Raw genomic sequence first — 12815 nt, 5'->3', positions numbered from 1 at the left:
CAGGTTTAAAAAGCATACACTCCAATTGCAAACAAAGATCCCCCTTTAACCATATAGGTATGTAGAGAGGGTGAGGCTGCTTGGGTAAATAGAGCATACCGTATGGTGGTGAATATGCAATGAGTTACATTTAAAGAAATAATTCAAAATGATCAAACAAAATTCCATCAAAGTACAAAAACTGATCGAGTAGGTTTCATTCATGGCTGACTAGGCAAGTTCAGATGATAATAGATTGAGAGAAGAGAATTATAATGTGGCAAGGAACAGTTGTACGCTTGAGGATTTAGATTGTTTCAGAAATCAGTAAACAAACTGGGAAATACTGACAAAAAGCAGAAAAAGACAGAACGAGTATAAACTAGCTAGGTATATAAAAACAGCTTTCAAGACTGTCTGTGTCTCAGGCGACTGTCTGTGTGGAGTTTGCACGTTCTACCTGTGTCTGCGTGGGTTTCCTCCGGGTGCTCCGGTTTCCTCCCACAGTCCAAAAACGTGCAGGTTAGGTGAATTGGCTACGGTAAATTGCCCATAGCGTTAGGTGCAGGGGTAAATGTAGGGGAATGGGTCTGGGTGGGCGCGCTTCGGTGGTTCAGTGTGGACTTGTTGGGCCGAAGGGCCTGTTTCCACACTGTAAGCAATCTAATCTAAAGAACATTTTCACGTTTGTGAAAAGGACGAGAGTAGCTATAGTTGGTCCTTTGAGATAGAGATCGGAGAAATATTGGAATGATGGAACGGCAGAGACATAAATATAAACGATTTGTTCAGCTAAACATTGTTATAATGCACATAGAAATGTCACTTGGCCCCTTGAGCATGTTCCATAATTCAGTACAATCAATTAGGGCTAATCTGATCGTGGCTTCAATTCCACATTCCAGCTTACCTCTGTCTGCGTTATGGTTAAAATTCCATTTACCCCTCCCTTAAAAATATTTAACAACTCTGCAGACTCTGTGGAGAAGCGTGTTTCATAGCCTCGTGATATAAAAAAAACCTCATCTCCATCTAAACTAGCAGACCCTTTATTCTGCAATTGTCCCGACATCCTTTTATCATCCACCCTGTCAAGTCCTCTCAGTCTGTTATATATTACAATAAGGTCACCAGTGAATGCAGGTCCAGCCTTTCCAATCCTTTCTCATAAGGTAACATTTTCATCCCAGAAATTAATCGAGTGAACCTTCTCTGGACAGCCTCTGACACATTTATATCGTATCATAATTAAGGAAACAAAAACTCTTCACAGTCCATCAGATATGGTCTCACTCGATATAACTACAGCACAAACATCACTTTTATATTCCTCTCCCCCTGCAATATACAATATTCCATTTCCCTTTCTCATCACTTTCTGTACCTGCACGTATTAACCCAAAGCTTGTAACTATGGGTTAATATATGAGTATAGATAGAGGATGAGTTAATGAGCAAGGAGCAGTGGATAGGGATGAATGAAATACCATGAAGGTCAATGTTGGGTTCTACGCTATGTGTCTACATTAATGATAAGGATGAACAGACAGAGTTAAGCATCTATGTCAGCCGTTAGGTGATTCATGGCCCACGACATTCATACCCCTCTGTAGCACAGCATTTTGCACTCTCTCAATGCAATGCCGTTTTTCCTTAGCATAGCATGTCCACTCTAGTTTTCAATTCCCCTTACAATGAACAATAGCATTCTGTTAGCTCTCCCAACTCCGAGCTGTATTTGCATATTAACATTCTGCAATCTGAGCACTCCAACACCCAGATCTCTGCATTTTGGAACTCTGCAATCTCTCACCATTTAAATAATACACACTTTTCTATTCTACTTGCCAAAGAGGACAAATCCATACTTTTCTCCTTTGTGCTCCACCCTCTAAATTGTGCTCTTCTTAATTTACTTTCCTACCTGTCTTTGTGTCATCAGCAAATTTAGAAATCGTACCTTCAGTCTCTTCAAAGTCATTTATAAAGATTGTAAATAAAAACATTGAATGTTATGGCACCCCACACATTAAATCCTGCCAACCCAAACACAATCCATTTATATCCACCCTCCTCTTAATAGCCAATCAATTTGTTATCATCTGTCAATCATAGCATGAAAAAGTCAACATATTATGAAAGAGAATCACAGCATTTGATAATGGCCCATACAGAAGATTAATGCACAAAATAGATACATCCCGTAGGCTTGAGATTAATACATTAGCATGGGAGAAGGATGAGTTAATGAGCAAGGAGCAGCAGATAGGGATGAATGGAATACCATCAAGGTCATTGTTGAGGCCTCAGCCATGTGTCTACATTAACGACAAGGATGAACATACACAGAGTTATGTATCTACATTGGCTGGTGATACAGAGCTCTGCAGGAACCTAAACTGTGAGGAGGACACATAGAAGCTATAAAGGATTGAGAAAGATCACGTGCCTAGACCCAGTTGGCTCTCTTGCCTTAAGGACTAGTGTACATTCAAAGATAGCGTGAACCTGTGTGGCTTCAATTGCTGTTCTGACTGGGGGAGACTTTGGATCTGCCTCTTAGCCCTGCTCGAAGGTGGAAGGCATTGACAAAAACAGCAGTAAACTGGCAGCTCAGGATGAAACATCAGAGGACAACTCTGACAATGCTGTCACTTCAAAAGGGTTATTTTTCCAAAAGGGATCGCAAAGTCAGAGGTGCCGAAATGTCTGGAAATGTCTACTTTAACAATAGCAGGGGACTGGCCAGATTTTTGTAGTTTGGTTTAGTTGTAGCAGTCACAGAAGCTGTTGCAGTGAGAAAAGGTTCCATGCTTCAGCAGATGATTACTACTGACGTTCCTCTCTGAAATCTCCCCTGCCTGTAAGAACCTGTATTTGAATTTACCCTTTGCGAAGGGTTGTGTTTATGGGATGTTACGGGAATTGGAAAGCTCCTGAGTTACATTGTGGTGTCGGGTCAGTTAAGCTTTCCAATAGTTCAGTTACTCTAAATCCTGTTTTCTTTTGTTCATGTTTCAGCTGTCATGTTCAAACAAATTCTGTTTTGCTTAAAGCCGAGTGGTTTGACCAGCTGCATCATACCTGGAATATCCACTTCACATGTGCTTTTAAAATAAGATAAAGGTCTAGACTACCTTCCAAAAACATTTTGAGGGGGGGGTCTGGCCTGGTCCATAACACAATGACCTTTAGGCACAGTATACATGGTCAAAACAAGTAAATTAAATGGAATACATTGTAGGGATGTGCGAGTTTATTCACTTCCAGCAAACAAAATCAAAATTCAGAGGGATTTGGTGATACTGCACAGTGAACGATTACTGCACAGAATTCCAAGTACAGATTAAGGAAGTCTTGCTACAATTATTTTGAGAGACCAGAGTTGGAATATTGCTGACAATTTTGCGTTCCATTTAAAAGAAGAATATCCTTCTCATGGATGCAGTAGTTGTGGTACAGCAAACATTCACTAGACTGGTTATTCAGGCAAGAGATTGCTCCTCGGGTGAAAAAGAGGCTGAGAAAATTAGGTCTGTAATGTTAAGAAAAATGAGAAATGATCTCATCGAAACGTCCAAGATTCTTTCAGGATCTTACAGAGATCGCCCCCTCAGGTTGGAGAATCTAGAACCCAGGGAAGCACAGTCTTAGGAGAAGGGTTAGACTGAGATGAGCAGAATATCTGCACTCAGACAACATAATGCAACAAATGGCAGGAGCAGACCATTTACTCCCCTGAGTTTGCCCCACCATTCAGTCAGATCATGACTCCCTAATGCTCGGTGTCCTCACAAGGAGAAACCTTATCCCAACCTGTCCTCTATCCTGGTGGGTGTGCCATTGCTGATTATGCTTTAGGCTGAGATAGACAGACTATCGAGGGGTTTGGGAAGCGGGTGAACAAGTGAAGTGGAAGACCAAGGTCAGACATGATCGTATTGAACAATGGAGCAGGTATAAGGGGCCAAAAGGTCAACATCATGCTTCTGATGCTTACGCAAGTCAGGGCCTTATCTAAAGGTTCATGCCTGCTTGTGACATCAGTGGCACATGAACCACAGATGCAACTCAACATCCATTTCGACTGTGTCCCATGATTGCTGACTCCCACATGGAAAACAAACAGAGGAGCTGGAGAGGAGAAAGAATACAATCGCGGGGTTAGCTCGCGCTTGAGCACTGGGCTACTCTGGTCAGGAAGATGCCAATCTAGTGTACTGACAATAAGTGCATGAACAATGCATGAAAGATGACGAGACAGACCAGGGTCAGTGTGCTTTATCACTCTGAGACACTGTCAAGAACAATAGTGCCATGCTAAATGCTGTCCACCACACAGCTCAGCAGGAGTGTGATGTTAGGTGCAAAAACCATAACACCTTCAGAACACCAAGGAGCTTATTTCATAAAGCAAACTCAGCAAAATGCAGGTAATATTCTGTCAGTGACGATATTGCTTTTGTACTGAAACGGTTACAACCAGCTTAATTACACTGAAACAGGGATTTTTCAAGAAATGGCGGGTTTTTAAAACAACCAGTGTCTTAAAAAGAAAGTACGTTGCTTATTCCCTCAGAAAAACAGCAGAAAATTGCCACAAGCTTACAGTGCTTGTTAACCTACCTTGCTCTCCACCAGGGAGAGTAGGATCTGTTCCATGACATCCACCACAGCTGGGACTGAGCTCTGAATGTGTCCAACCATCACACCAATCGCCACCCTCGACAGTTCGTAGCTCAGATTTGTATTCTTGCGAACCAATTCGATTAACTCAGCTCCGATCGTTTTGGGCACTGCGACCGTGACCTTGCCCTGCTGTGCTTCGGATCCTGAAGGCGATACTGATGAGGCAGTCTCTTTCTTTGGGGTTTGAGGGAGTGCACTTCCACCGTCCAGGTCAATATCTGTGGTTTCTTGCAGCTGGCTTCTGGAGCTGAGGGTGTGAGCTGACAGTGTTGGGCTCATGTCAGCCTGGAGAGGGAGGCTGGTCGGATATTTGGGAGCAGCAAAGGTGTTGCGGGCTGGGAGGGGTGGTGGAGTTTCAGAAGGACTGGAGGTGGCTGTGGACTGCTGAGGCTCGAGCGAATTGGACGACCCAGTGTACAGGGTGTCAAGAGAAGCAGTACTCGTAGAGGAAACAATCGAAATGGTCCGAGGAGTGATGTCTGGTATCTCTGAAATTGTATATTAAAAAAGAAAATGACAAGACAAATTAAAATTAGACCGTTTTCACAGGAGGAGAGAATGCGGCAAATGTCACAGGCTTAAAGAAATTACACAGGATAAAAAAATAAAGGAGGTATTTGAGCACACATGGAATAGAAAGATTACCTGATCCACAAGGTTACTTCGGAAAGTAAGTCATAGAGTCATAGAGATGTACAGCATGGAAACAGACCCTTCGGTCCAACCCGTCCATGCTGACCAGATATCCCAGCCCAATCTAGTCCCACCTGCCAGCACCCGGCCCATATCCCTCCAAACCCTTCCTATTCATATACCCATCCAAATGCCTCTTAAATGTTGCAATTGTACCAGCCTCCACCACTTCCTCTGGTAGCTCATTCCATACATGTACCACCCTGTGTGTGAAAATGTTGCCCATTAGGTCCCTTTTAAATGTTTCCCCTCTCACCCGAAACCTATGCCCTCTAGTCCTGGACTCCCCCGCCCCAAGGAAAAGACCTCGTCCACTTATCCTATCCATGCCCCTCATGATTTTATAAACCTCTATAAGGTCACCCCTCAGCCTCCAATACTCCAGGGAAAACAGCCCCAGCCTGTTCAGCCTCTCCCTGTAGCTCAAATCCTCCAACCCTGGCAACATCCTTGTAAACCTTTTCTGAACTCTTTCAAGTTTCACAACACCCTTCTGATAGGAAGGAGACCAGAATTGCACGCAATATTCCAATAGTGGCCTAACCAATGTCCTGCACAGCCGCAACATGTCCTCCCAGCTCCTGTACTCAATGCTCTGACCAATAAAGGAAAGCATACCAAATGCCTTCTTCACTATCCTATCTACTTGCGACTCAACTTTCAAGGAGCCATGAATCTGCACTCCAAGGTTCAGCAACACTCTCCAGAACCTTACCATTAAGTGTGTAAGTTCTGCTCTGATTTGCCTTCCCAAAATGCAACACCTTGCATTTATGTAAATTAAACTCCATCTGCCACTCCTCAGCCCATTGGCCCATCTGGTCAAGATCCTGTGTGGATTAAGTGTGGAGAGTGCAGACATTTTGGCTTTAGCCTTCTAATCCTCCTCAGGCATGGTGACAGAGGACTGGAGGATCGTAAATTTCTCATTCACCCATATCGGGGAAACATTTTCAATCAACAGTTCGGAAAAAGCAAAGGACTTACACAGATAAAACTTGTTAAAGGATTGAGCTTTCTAATGAAGGTACAGAGAGAGAGAGTTGAAATAAAAACACAGTGCTGGAGAAACTTGTAGGTCTGGAAGGATCTGTGGAGTCACATAGTTAAAGATGTAGGGACTGGAGTAATCCATTCAGTGCACCAGGTTTACTCCGCATTCAATGAGATCATGATCTGATAATTCTCACCTCCACTTATTTGCCATTCCCTTCAACCCTTGATTCCCTTACTGATAAAAAAAAATCTATCGCTGCCTTGAATACATTTCATGGCCCAGCCTCAAAAGCCCTCGAAGTAAAGAATTCGTCAGATTCAACACCTTCAGAGAAGACATTCCTCCTTATCTCTAAACAGCTGGTCCCTTGTTCTGCAATGATGCCCTCTGGTCCTAGACTTTCCCACAAGGGGAATCAACCTTTCCACATTTAACCTGTCAAGTTCCCCAAGAATCTTGTATGTTTCAATAAAGTCTCATTCTTCTAAAGTCTGTGTACAGGCCCAATCTGGTGTAATAAGAGGACAAAGTGAGGACTGAGGGTGCTGGAGATCAGTGTCAAGAGTGTAGTGCTAGAAAAGCACAGCAGGTCAGGCAGCACCCGAGGAGCAAGATGAAGGGTTTATGCCCAAAATGTCAATTCTCCTGTTCCTCAGATACTGCCTGACCAGCTGTGCTTTTCCAGCACTACACTCTCGACACTTATAGTCATAAGAGTTACACTGCATGGAAACAACATACCATTTCCCCCCCTCCATGTTCTTATACCAACCAACAAACACCAAACTACACTAATCTCATTTCTCTGCACTTAGTCCAAAGCCTACTATGCCCTGGCATTTTAAGTGCTCATCCAAATGTTTCTTACATGTTGTGAGTGTATCAGCCTCTACCACCCTCTCAGGCAGCTTGCTCCATATTTCTACCATGCTCTGGGTGGAAAACGGTTTCCTCAGATACCCTCAAAACCACTTCATCCTCATCTTAAATGGATGCCCTCTGGTCTTGGACACATCTGCCATGGGGAAAAGATTCTCATAACCAATGGCTCTCATACTTTTGTGTACTTCAATCAGATCCACCTTCCCTGGGCCTTCTCTGCCCCAGGGAAAACAAACCCAGCCTAGCCAGTCTCTCCTCATCACTGAGATTTTTCATCCCAGGCCACATCCTGGTACATGTCCTCTGCACCCTCTCCAGTGCAATCACATCCTTCCTATAGTGTGGAAACCACGATTGGCACAGTATTCTACCTGTGAGCTAATCAATGCTTTATAAAGTTTGTAAGGTTGTAACAAGACTTCCTTGCTTTTGTAGTCTATGCCTTGGCTAATGAAGGTAAGCAACCCAAATGCCTTCCTCACCACCAATCCTCTGGCACTTCTCCAGAATATAAATTTTTTTGTAAAATCACAACGAACTCACCCACTATCTCTGCAGCTACCTCTTTTAAATTTGAGGATGAATGTGATCAGGGGATTCAGACTTATTTGCCTTTAGCCCCAAATAAGAGTTAGGACTTCATGCTGCAGCTGTACAGAACGTTGGTGAGACCACTTTTGGAATACTGTGTACAGTCTGGTTGCCCTACTAAAGAAAGGATATTATTACATTGCTGAGGGTGCAGAAAAGACTTACTTTTGATTTGTATTCTAAGGAGAAGGAGAATTGGCTGGGACTTTCTTCCCTGGAGCACAGGAGACTGACAGGTGGTTTTACAAAGATTTATAAAATCATAAGGGACATAGATAAGGTGAATAGCCAAGGGTAGGGTAGGGGAGTTTAAAAACTGGTGGGCATAATGTTAAGGTGAGAGGAGAAAGATTTAAAAAGGACATGAGGGGCAATATTTTCAGACAGAAGGTAGTACATATGTGGAATGAACTGCCAGAGGAACTGGTAGATGCAGGTACATTTACAACATTTAAAAGACATTTGGACAGGTAAAGATTTTGAGGAATATGGATCAAATGCAGGCAGTTGGGACGAATCCAGTTTGGGAAATCTGGTCAGCACGGACGAGTAAGATCGAACAGTCTGTTTCCGTGCTGCATGACTCTACTTTCTAGTGATGGTGACAGTACTTAATGCCTTCCCTGTATTAACAAGATGTACAAAATATCTTCCACCATAAAGACTGATGTAAACTTTGTTCAACTCCTCTGAAAAAGTCCTTGTTCCCCAAATCTATCTCCCCAGATTCATTTTCAAAGGAGTCTATGCTTGCTTTGACCTCTCTCTTCTTTTCACATATTTAAAGAAGGCCTTATTGTCAATTTTATCTTCCTTGCTAGTTATCTCTCAGTTTACGTTCTCTCTATTTATTGTCAACTTCTTAAATGTGCCTCTGCTTGAGTAGTGTCACTCTTGCTAATCTGACTATCCAGTTCACTTTAGCCAACGCTATCCTCATTTTTACTGTAATGCCCTTTGTTTAAGTTAAACACAGTTGCTTCTGACCCAAGTTCCTCACGTCACTATTTCTTAGAGGGTCTTTTATTCGGAGGTCATTTATTAAACATCCAACATTATCCATTACTAGATTCAGGAGAGGCTGTTCCTGTTTGGTGCAATCATATATTGCTGCAGGAAACGGTTGATTTGTTGGCAAGGCTAGCCTTCCCAAATTGATGAACCCAATCAACAAGACTAAAGTCACCCATAAGTATTGTTTTATTCTTCTTATATGCTTCTATCATTTGGTGATTTATAGCCTTTCCCAGAGGGGCTACTGCCTGGGGGGTTTATATGCTGCTCCTGACAACGTCTTCTTTCCCGTGCTGTTTTTAAATCCACCCAAATGGGCTGGACATCATCCGAGCCTAGATTTACTCTCACACTATCCTCATTTCATCTCTTCATTAACAATGCTATCCCACCTATGTTTCCATCCTTCCTATCTCTCCAAAAGATCAAACACTCCCGAGACTAAGCTCCCTATTTTTATCTCCTTACAATCATGTTACTTTGATTCAGACCATCAGTTCATCTACTTTATTTGGTGCGTTAAGTTAAAAAGCCTTTTTTTTCTGTTCTATTTTTAAATCTCCAAATTTCTATGATTCCTAGGTGCAACATGACATTCACGTTGTGTCCCGTTTATTTATTTGTAACAATCAGCTCCATCATGAATCTCAGATGGTGATGATTTGACTTCTCCCATTGACACTTTCTCTGGACTCATCTTTTGTGACTTTGCCTGTGCAATTAACACCTTGTCCCGCCTTACACCATCACACTGTCTTGTCAACTCATCTGTCTTGCCTTTTTGACATGACAATAGTGACAGCTACAAAGCAATTTTTAAATTCTTTTATGGGTTGTGGCTATCATTTTGTTGCTCATCAATTAAGTGGCTTACTTACAATTTCACAGAATAGTGGAGAATAAACTATATTTTCTGGGGCATGTATTTAAAGACTGGCTTTAAAGACTGAAAATGTGTAGATTTCCTTCCTTAAGGACTTTAAGGAAGCAGATGGGTTTTTACAACAATTAAAGACAGTTTCACGGTCACCATTAATAGGAATAATTTTCAATTCCAGATTTATTAATTGAATTTAAATTTCACTAGTTCCTGTGGTGGGATTTGAACCCGGAGCCCAGGCTTCTGGATTGATTGATGTTCCCACTGCGCAACTAATGCTAGATTTTAAAATGCCCAGTGATCATTACAGGTATTACATAAATGCAATTTAATAAAACAAAGTATTGTGGATGCTGTTAATCTGAAATCTGAAAGTGGCAAGACTCAGCAGAATAGGCCTCATCTGTTGGCAGTGAAACTGTTATCATTTCGGACTGTTTTCTGGGACGTGTAAGTAAATGTAGATCTTTTTTATTTTCTTACACCCAATCACAAATATTCTCTTCAGTTCTTCACTTTCCTTTCTTCCTTTTTTTCGTTATTTTAGCTTTAAACTGTTACATCTTAAACTTCAATTTTTATCCACCAGGACTCTGCTCTCTCTCTCTCCCCCGATGATGCCTGACCTGCTGAGTATTTGCAAGCATTTTCTGCCTTCATTCCTGCATGCTAATAGATAACGAAGGCTGTACCTGTACCTTGTAGGAGTGAGGAAGTGGAGTGCAAGTCCCGAAGTTTCTCAGGCGCTGGTGGTGTAGCACGGCGATGCTGAGTGAGAACCTGCAACACAAAAGTGGGCAGTGTGTTTCACTCAGCCAAAGTGCACGCTGCTCCCTGGGATTCTCGGTTCAACTGAAACCGGTGACAACACAGAACAATAAATCACATCGACTCTCCCTCAGCAGCTCTGCTGAGAAAGTGCTGTTGTCTCCTTTGGAGAGTTCACAGTGCTGCTGCTGCCTGTCCAGCTGTTTGTTATTGAGTCCCACACAGAGACACAGTGCTTCTGAACAAGCTTCACTTGACTTGACTCAGGTCTGTTCCCAACCATCCAGGTGGCACTCCCTGAGAGCTGGACAAGCAGGAGGCTGGGAGAACACACCAAGCCAGGCTGCATCAGGAAGTGGAAATGTCAACGTTTCAGGAGTAGCTCTTCTTCAGGACTGGGGTGGGCATAAGGGAGCTGTAGATAAGGGGGTGGGGAGAATTTTAGGTGGGGAGAGGGCGGAGTAGTGAGGTAGGAGTAGGTGAAGAAAGGTAGAGGGGAACGATCTCATCACTCCGCCCCCCTCTTCTTCTTCTTCTTCCCCACCCCCCCCCCCCCCCCAACCCCCCCTTATTTGCAGCTCCTCTTACACCCATGCCCAGTCCGGTGAAGGGTGATACCCAAAACATTAACTTCTCCACCTCCTGAACTTGCCTGGCTTGCTGTGTTTTTCCAACTTCCTGCTTCTCTATCTTGGATTCCAGCATCTGCAATTTTTTGTGTCACCTCGCAGAGAGTTACAGAGACAGCCATTCTTAAAGTTTCCCTCCCCACTCCCACTGCCAAGGGTGCCGAGGCTAGTCATTCAGCTGAGTGTCAGTGGTTCAGCAGAGGGGAAAGCAAGGATTGCAGATGCTGGAGATGAGTGTTGACAGCGTAGCAGGTCAGGCAGCATCCGAGGAGCTGTAGAATCGATGTTTCAGGCAAAAGCCCTTCATCAGGAATCATGATGAAGGACTTTTGCCTGAAACGTCGATTCTCCTACTCCTCGGATGCTGCCTGATCAGCTGTGCTTTTCCAGCACCAATCTCTCCAGTCAGCAGAGGGGAGTCAAGCCCATCAGATTGGAGAAGTTTGACCTTCCAGAGGTATAACTGTTGCATGTGGCATTAATTCAGAATCTCTTCACTGCCATGAAAGATAAGCTCGTTAAAAGGCGAACCCACATCTCCATACCGATGGCCATATCCGTTCTTGATGATGTAGATTCCTGATCAAAATCATCCCCACAGTTTACACAATCATGCTTTACTTAATAATAACTGGACTGGTCGTTAAGGTCACCCATGAACCCCACTCCAGCTCAGGATTCGGGTTTTGACCAGGTCTTTGCAAATACACACACAGAGTCTAGCAGGTGCAAATGTCGGTAGCTTTCTCAATCTGCCTACACCCAGCAGGACAGGGCCAGAAAAGCAGGAGGAAAGCTTTTTAAGCCCCAGCAGCCTGAAAGCTGACTGTCGGGACTGTTCCTGCTGCCCGACATTCCAAACTGCCCTCACTCACATTTCCAGAGCTTTTCAGTAACAGACGTCTTGATTGTCTGGACATGAGGCTCAGAGTTAACAACCACCCTGGTGAATTCAGGAAAGCTTTCCTTCCCAACCTGAGGTCACCCATTCCCACCACTCTCCAGACCTAAAGAAACTCCAGGCTTCGCCCTAGTTAGAATCAGGAACATCTGCTCAAGTACTTGTCTTGGACTCAGGTGGCAATCATATAAAGGGAAGAGAGATCATCGAGTCATACAGTCCTCCAGCACGGAGACAGGTCCTTTGGCCCAAACTGGTCCATGCTGACCAAAATGTCTGCCCACGCTAACCCCATTTCCCTGCACTCGGTTCATATCCTTCTAATCCTGTCCAAATGCCTTTTAAATGTTGTTAACGTATCTGCCTCAACCACTTTCTCTACCAGCTCACTCCACATGTGTACCACCCTCTGTGTAAAAAAACATTGCCCCTCAGGTTCCCTTTTATTCCTTAAATTGAACCCTCTAGTCCTCGATTCCCCAACCCTAGGAAAAAGACTGAGTGCATTCATCCTACTCATGCCTCCCTTGATCTTATACACCTCTATAAGGGTCCCCCCTCAGTCTCCTACACTCTAAAGAGAAAAGTCCCAGCTTGTACAACCGCTCCCAATAACTCTGACCATTGAGTCCTGGCAGCATCCTTGTAAATTTCTTTTGCAATCTTCCAGTTTAATACCACTCTTCCGATAATAAGGTGACCAAAACTGAACACAACATCCTGTACAACTGCAACATAACTTCCCAACCTCTATACTCAATGCCCTGACTGATGAAAGCCAGTGTGCCAAAA

General features: G+C 43.5%; 1 protein-coding gene across 4 annotated transcripts in view; it reads right to left on the bottom strand.

Moving 5' to 3' along the window:
* nckipsd (NCK interacting protein with SH3 domain) overlaps nt 1–12815 on the bottom strand; it is a 253601-nt gene that overhangs the window by 77483 nt on the left and 163303 nt on the right. For all 4 annotated transcript variants that reach the window (XR_015759438.1, XR_015759439.1, XM_087994556.1 and 1 more), the window contains 2 exons: nt 10424–10505; nt 4606–5156 (listed from right to left, as the gene is read on the bottom strand). Coding sequence is in view for 2 of the 4 variants with exons in the window: in XM_087994556.1 (XP_087850682.1) it covers nt 4606–5156; nt 10424–10505 (633 nt within the window). In the remaining 2 variants the exon portion in view is untranslated. The remainder of the gene's footprint in view (nt 1–4605; nt 5157–10423; nt 10506–12815) is intronic.

Source organism: Chiloscyllium plagiosum, unplaced genomic scaffold (assembly GCF_037043375.1).
Source record: "Chiloscyllium plagiosum isolate Xiang-an unplaced genomic scaffold, Cpla_swu_hap1 HiC_scaffold_14, whole genome shotgun sequence".
Classification (NCBI taxonomy): Eukaryota; Metazoa; Chordata; class Chondrichthyes; order Orectolobiformes; family Hemiscylliidae; genus Chiloscyllium; species Chiloscyllium plagiosum.
The sequence above is the reverse complement of the archived record's forward strand: the minus strand, read 5'-3'. Positions and strand labels throughout refer to the sequence as shown.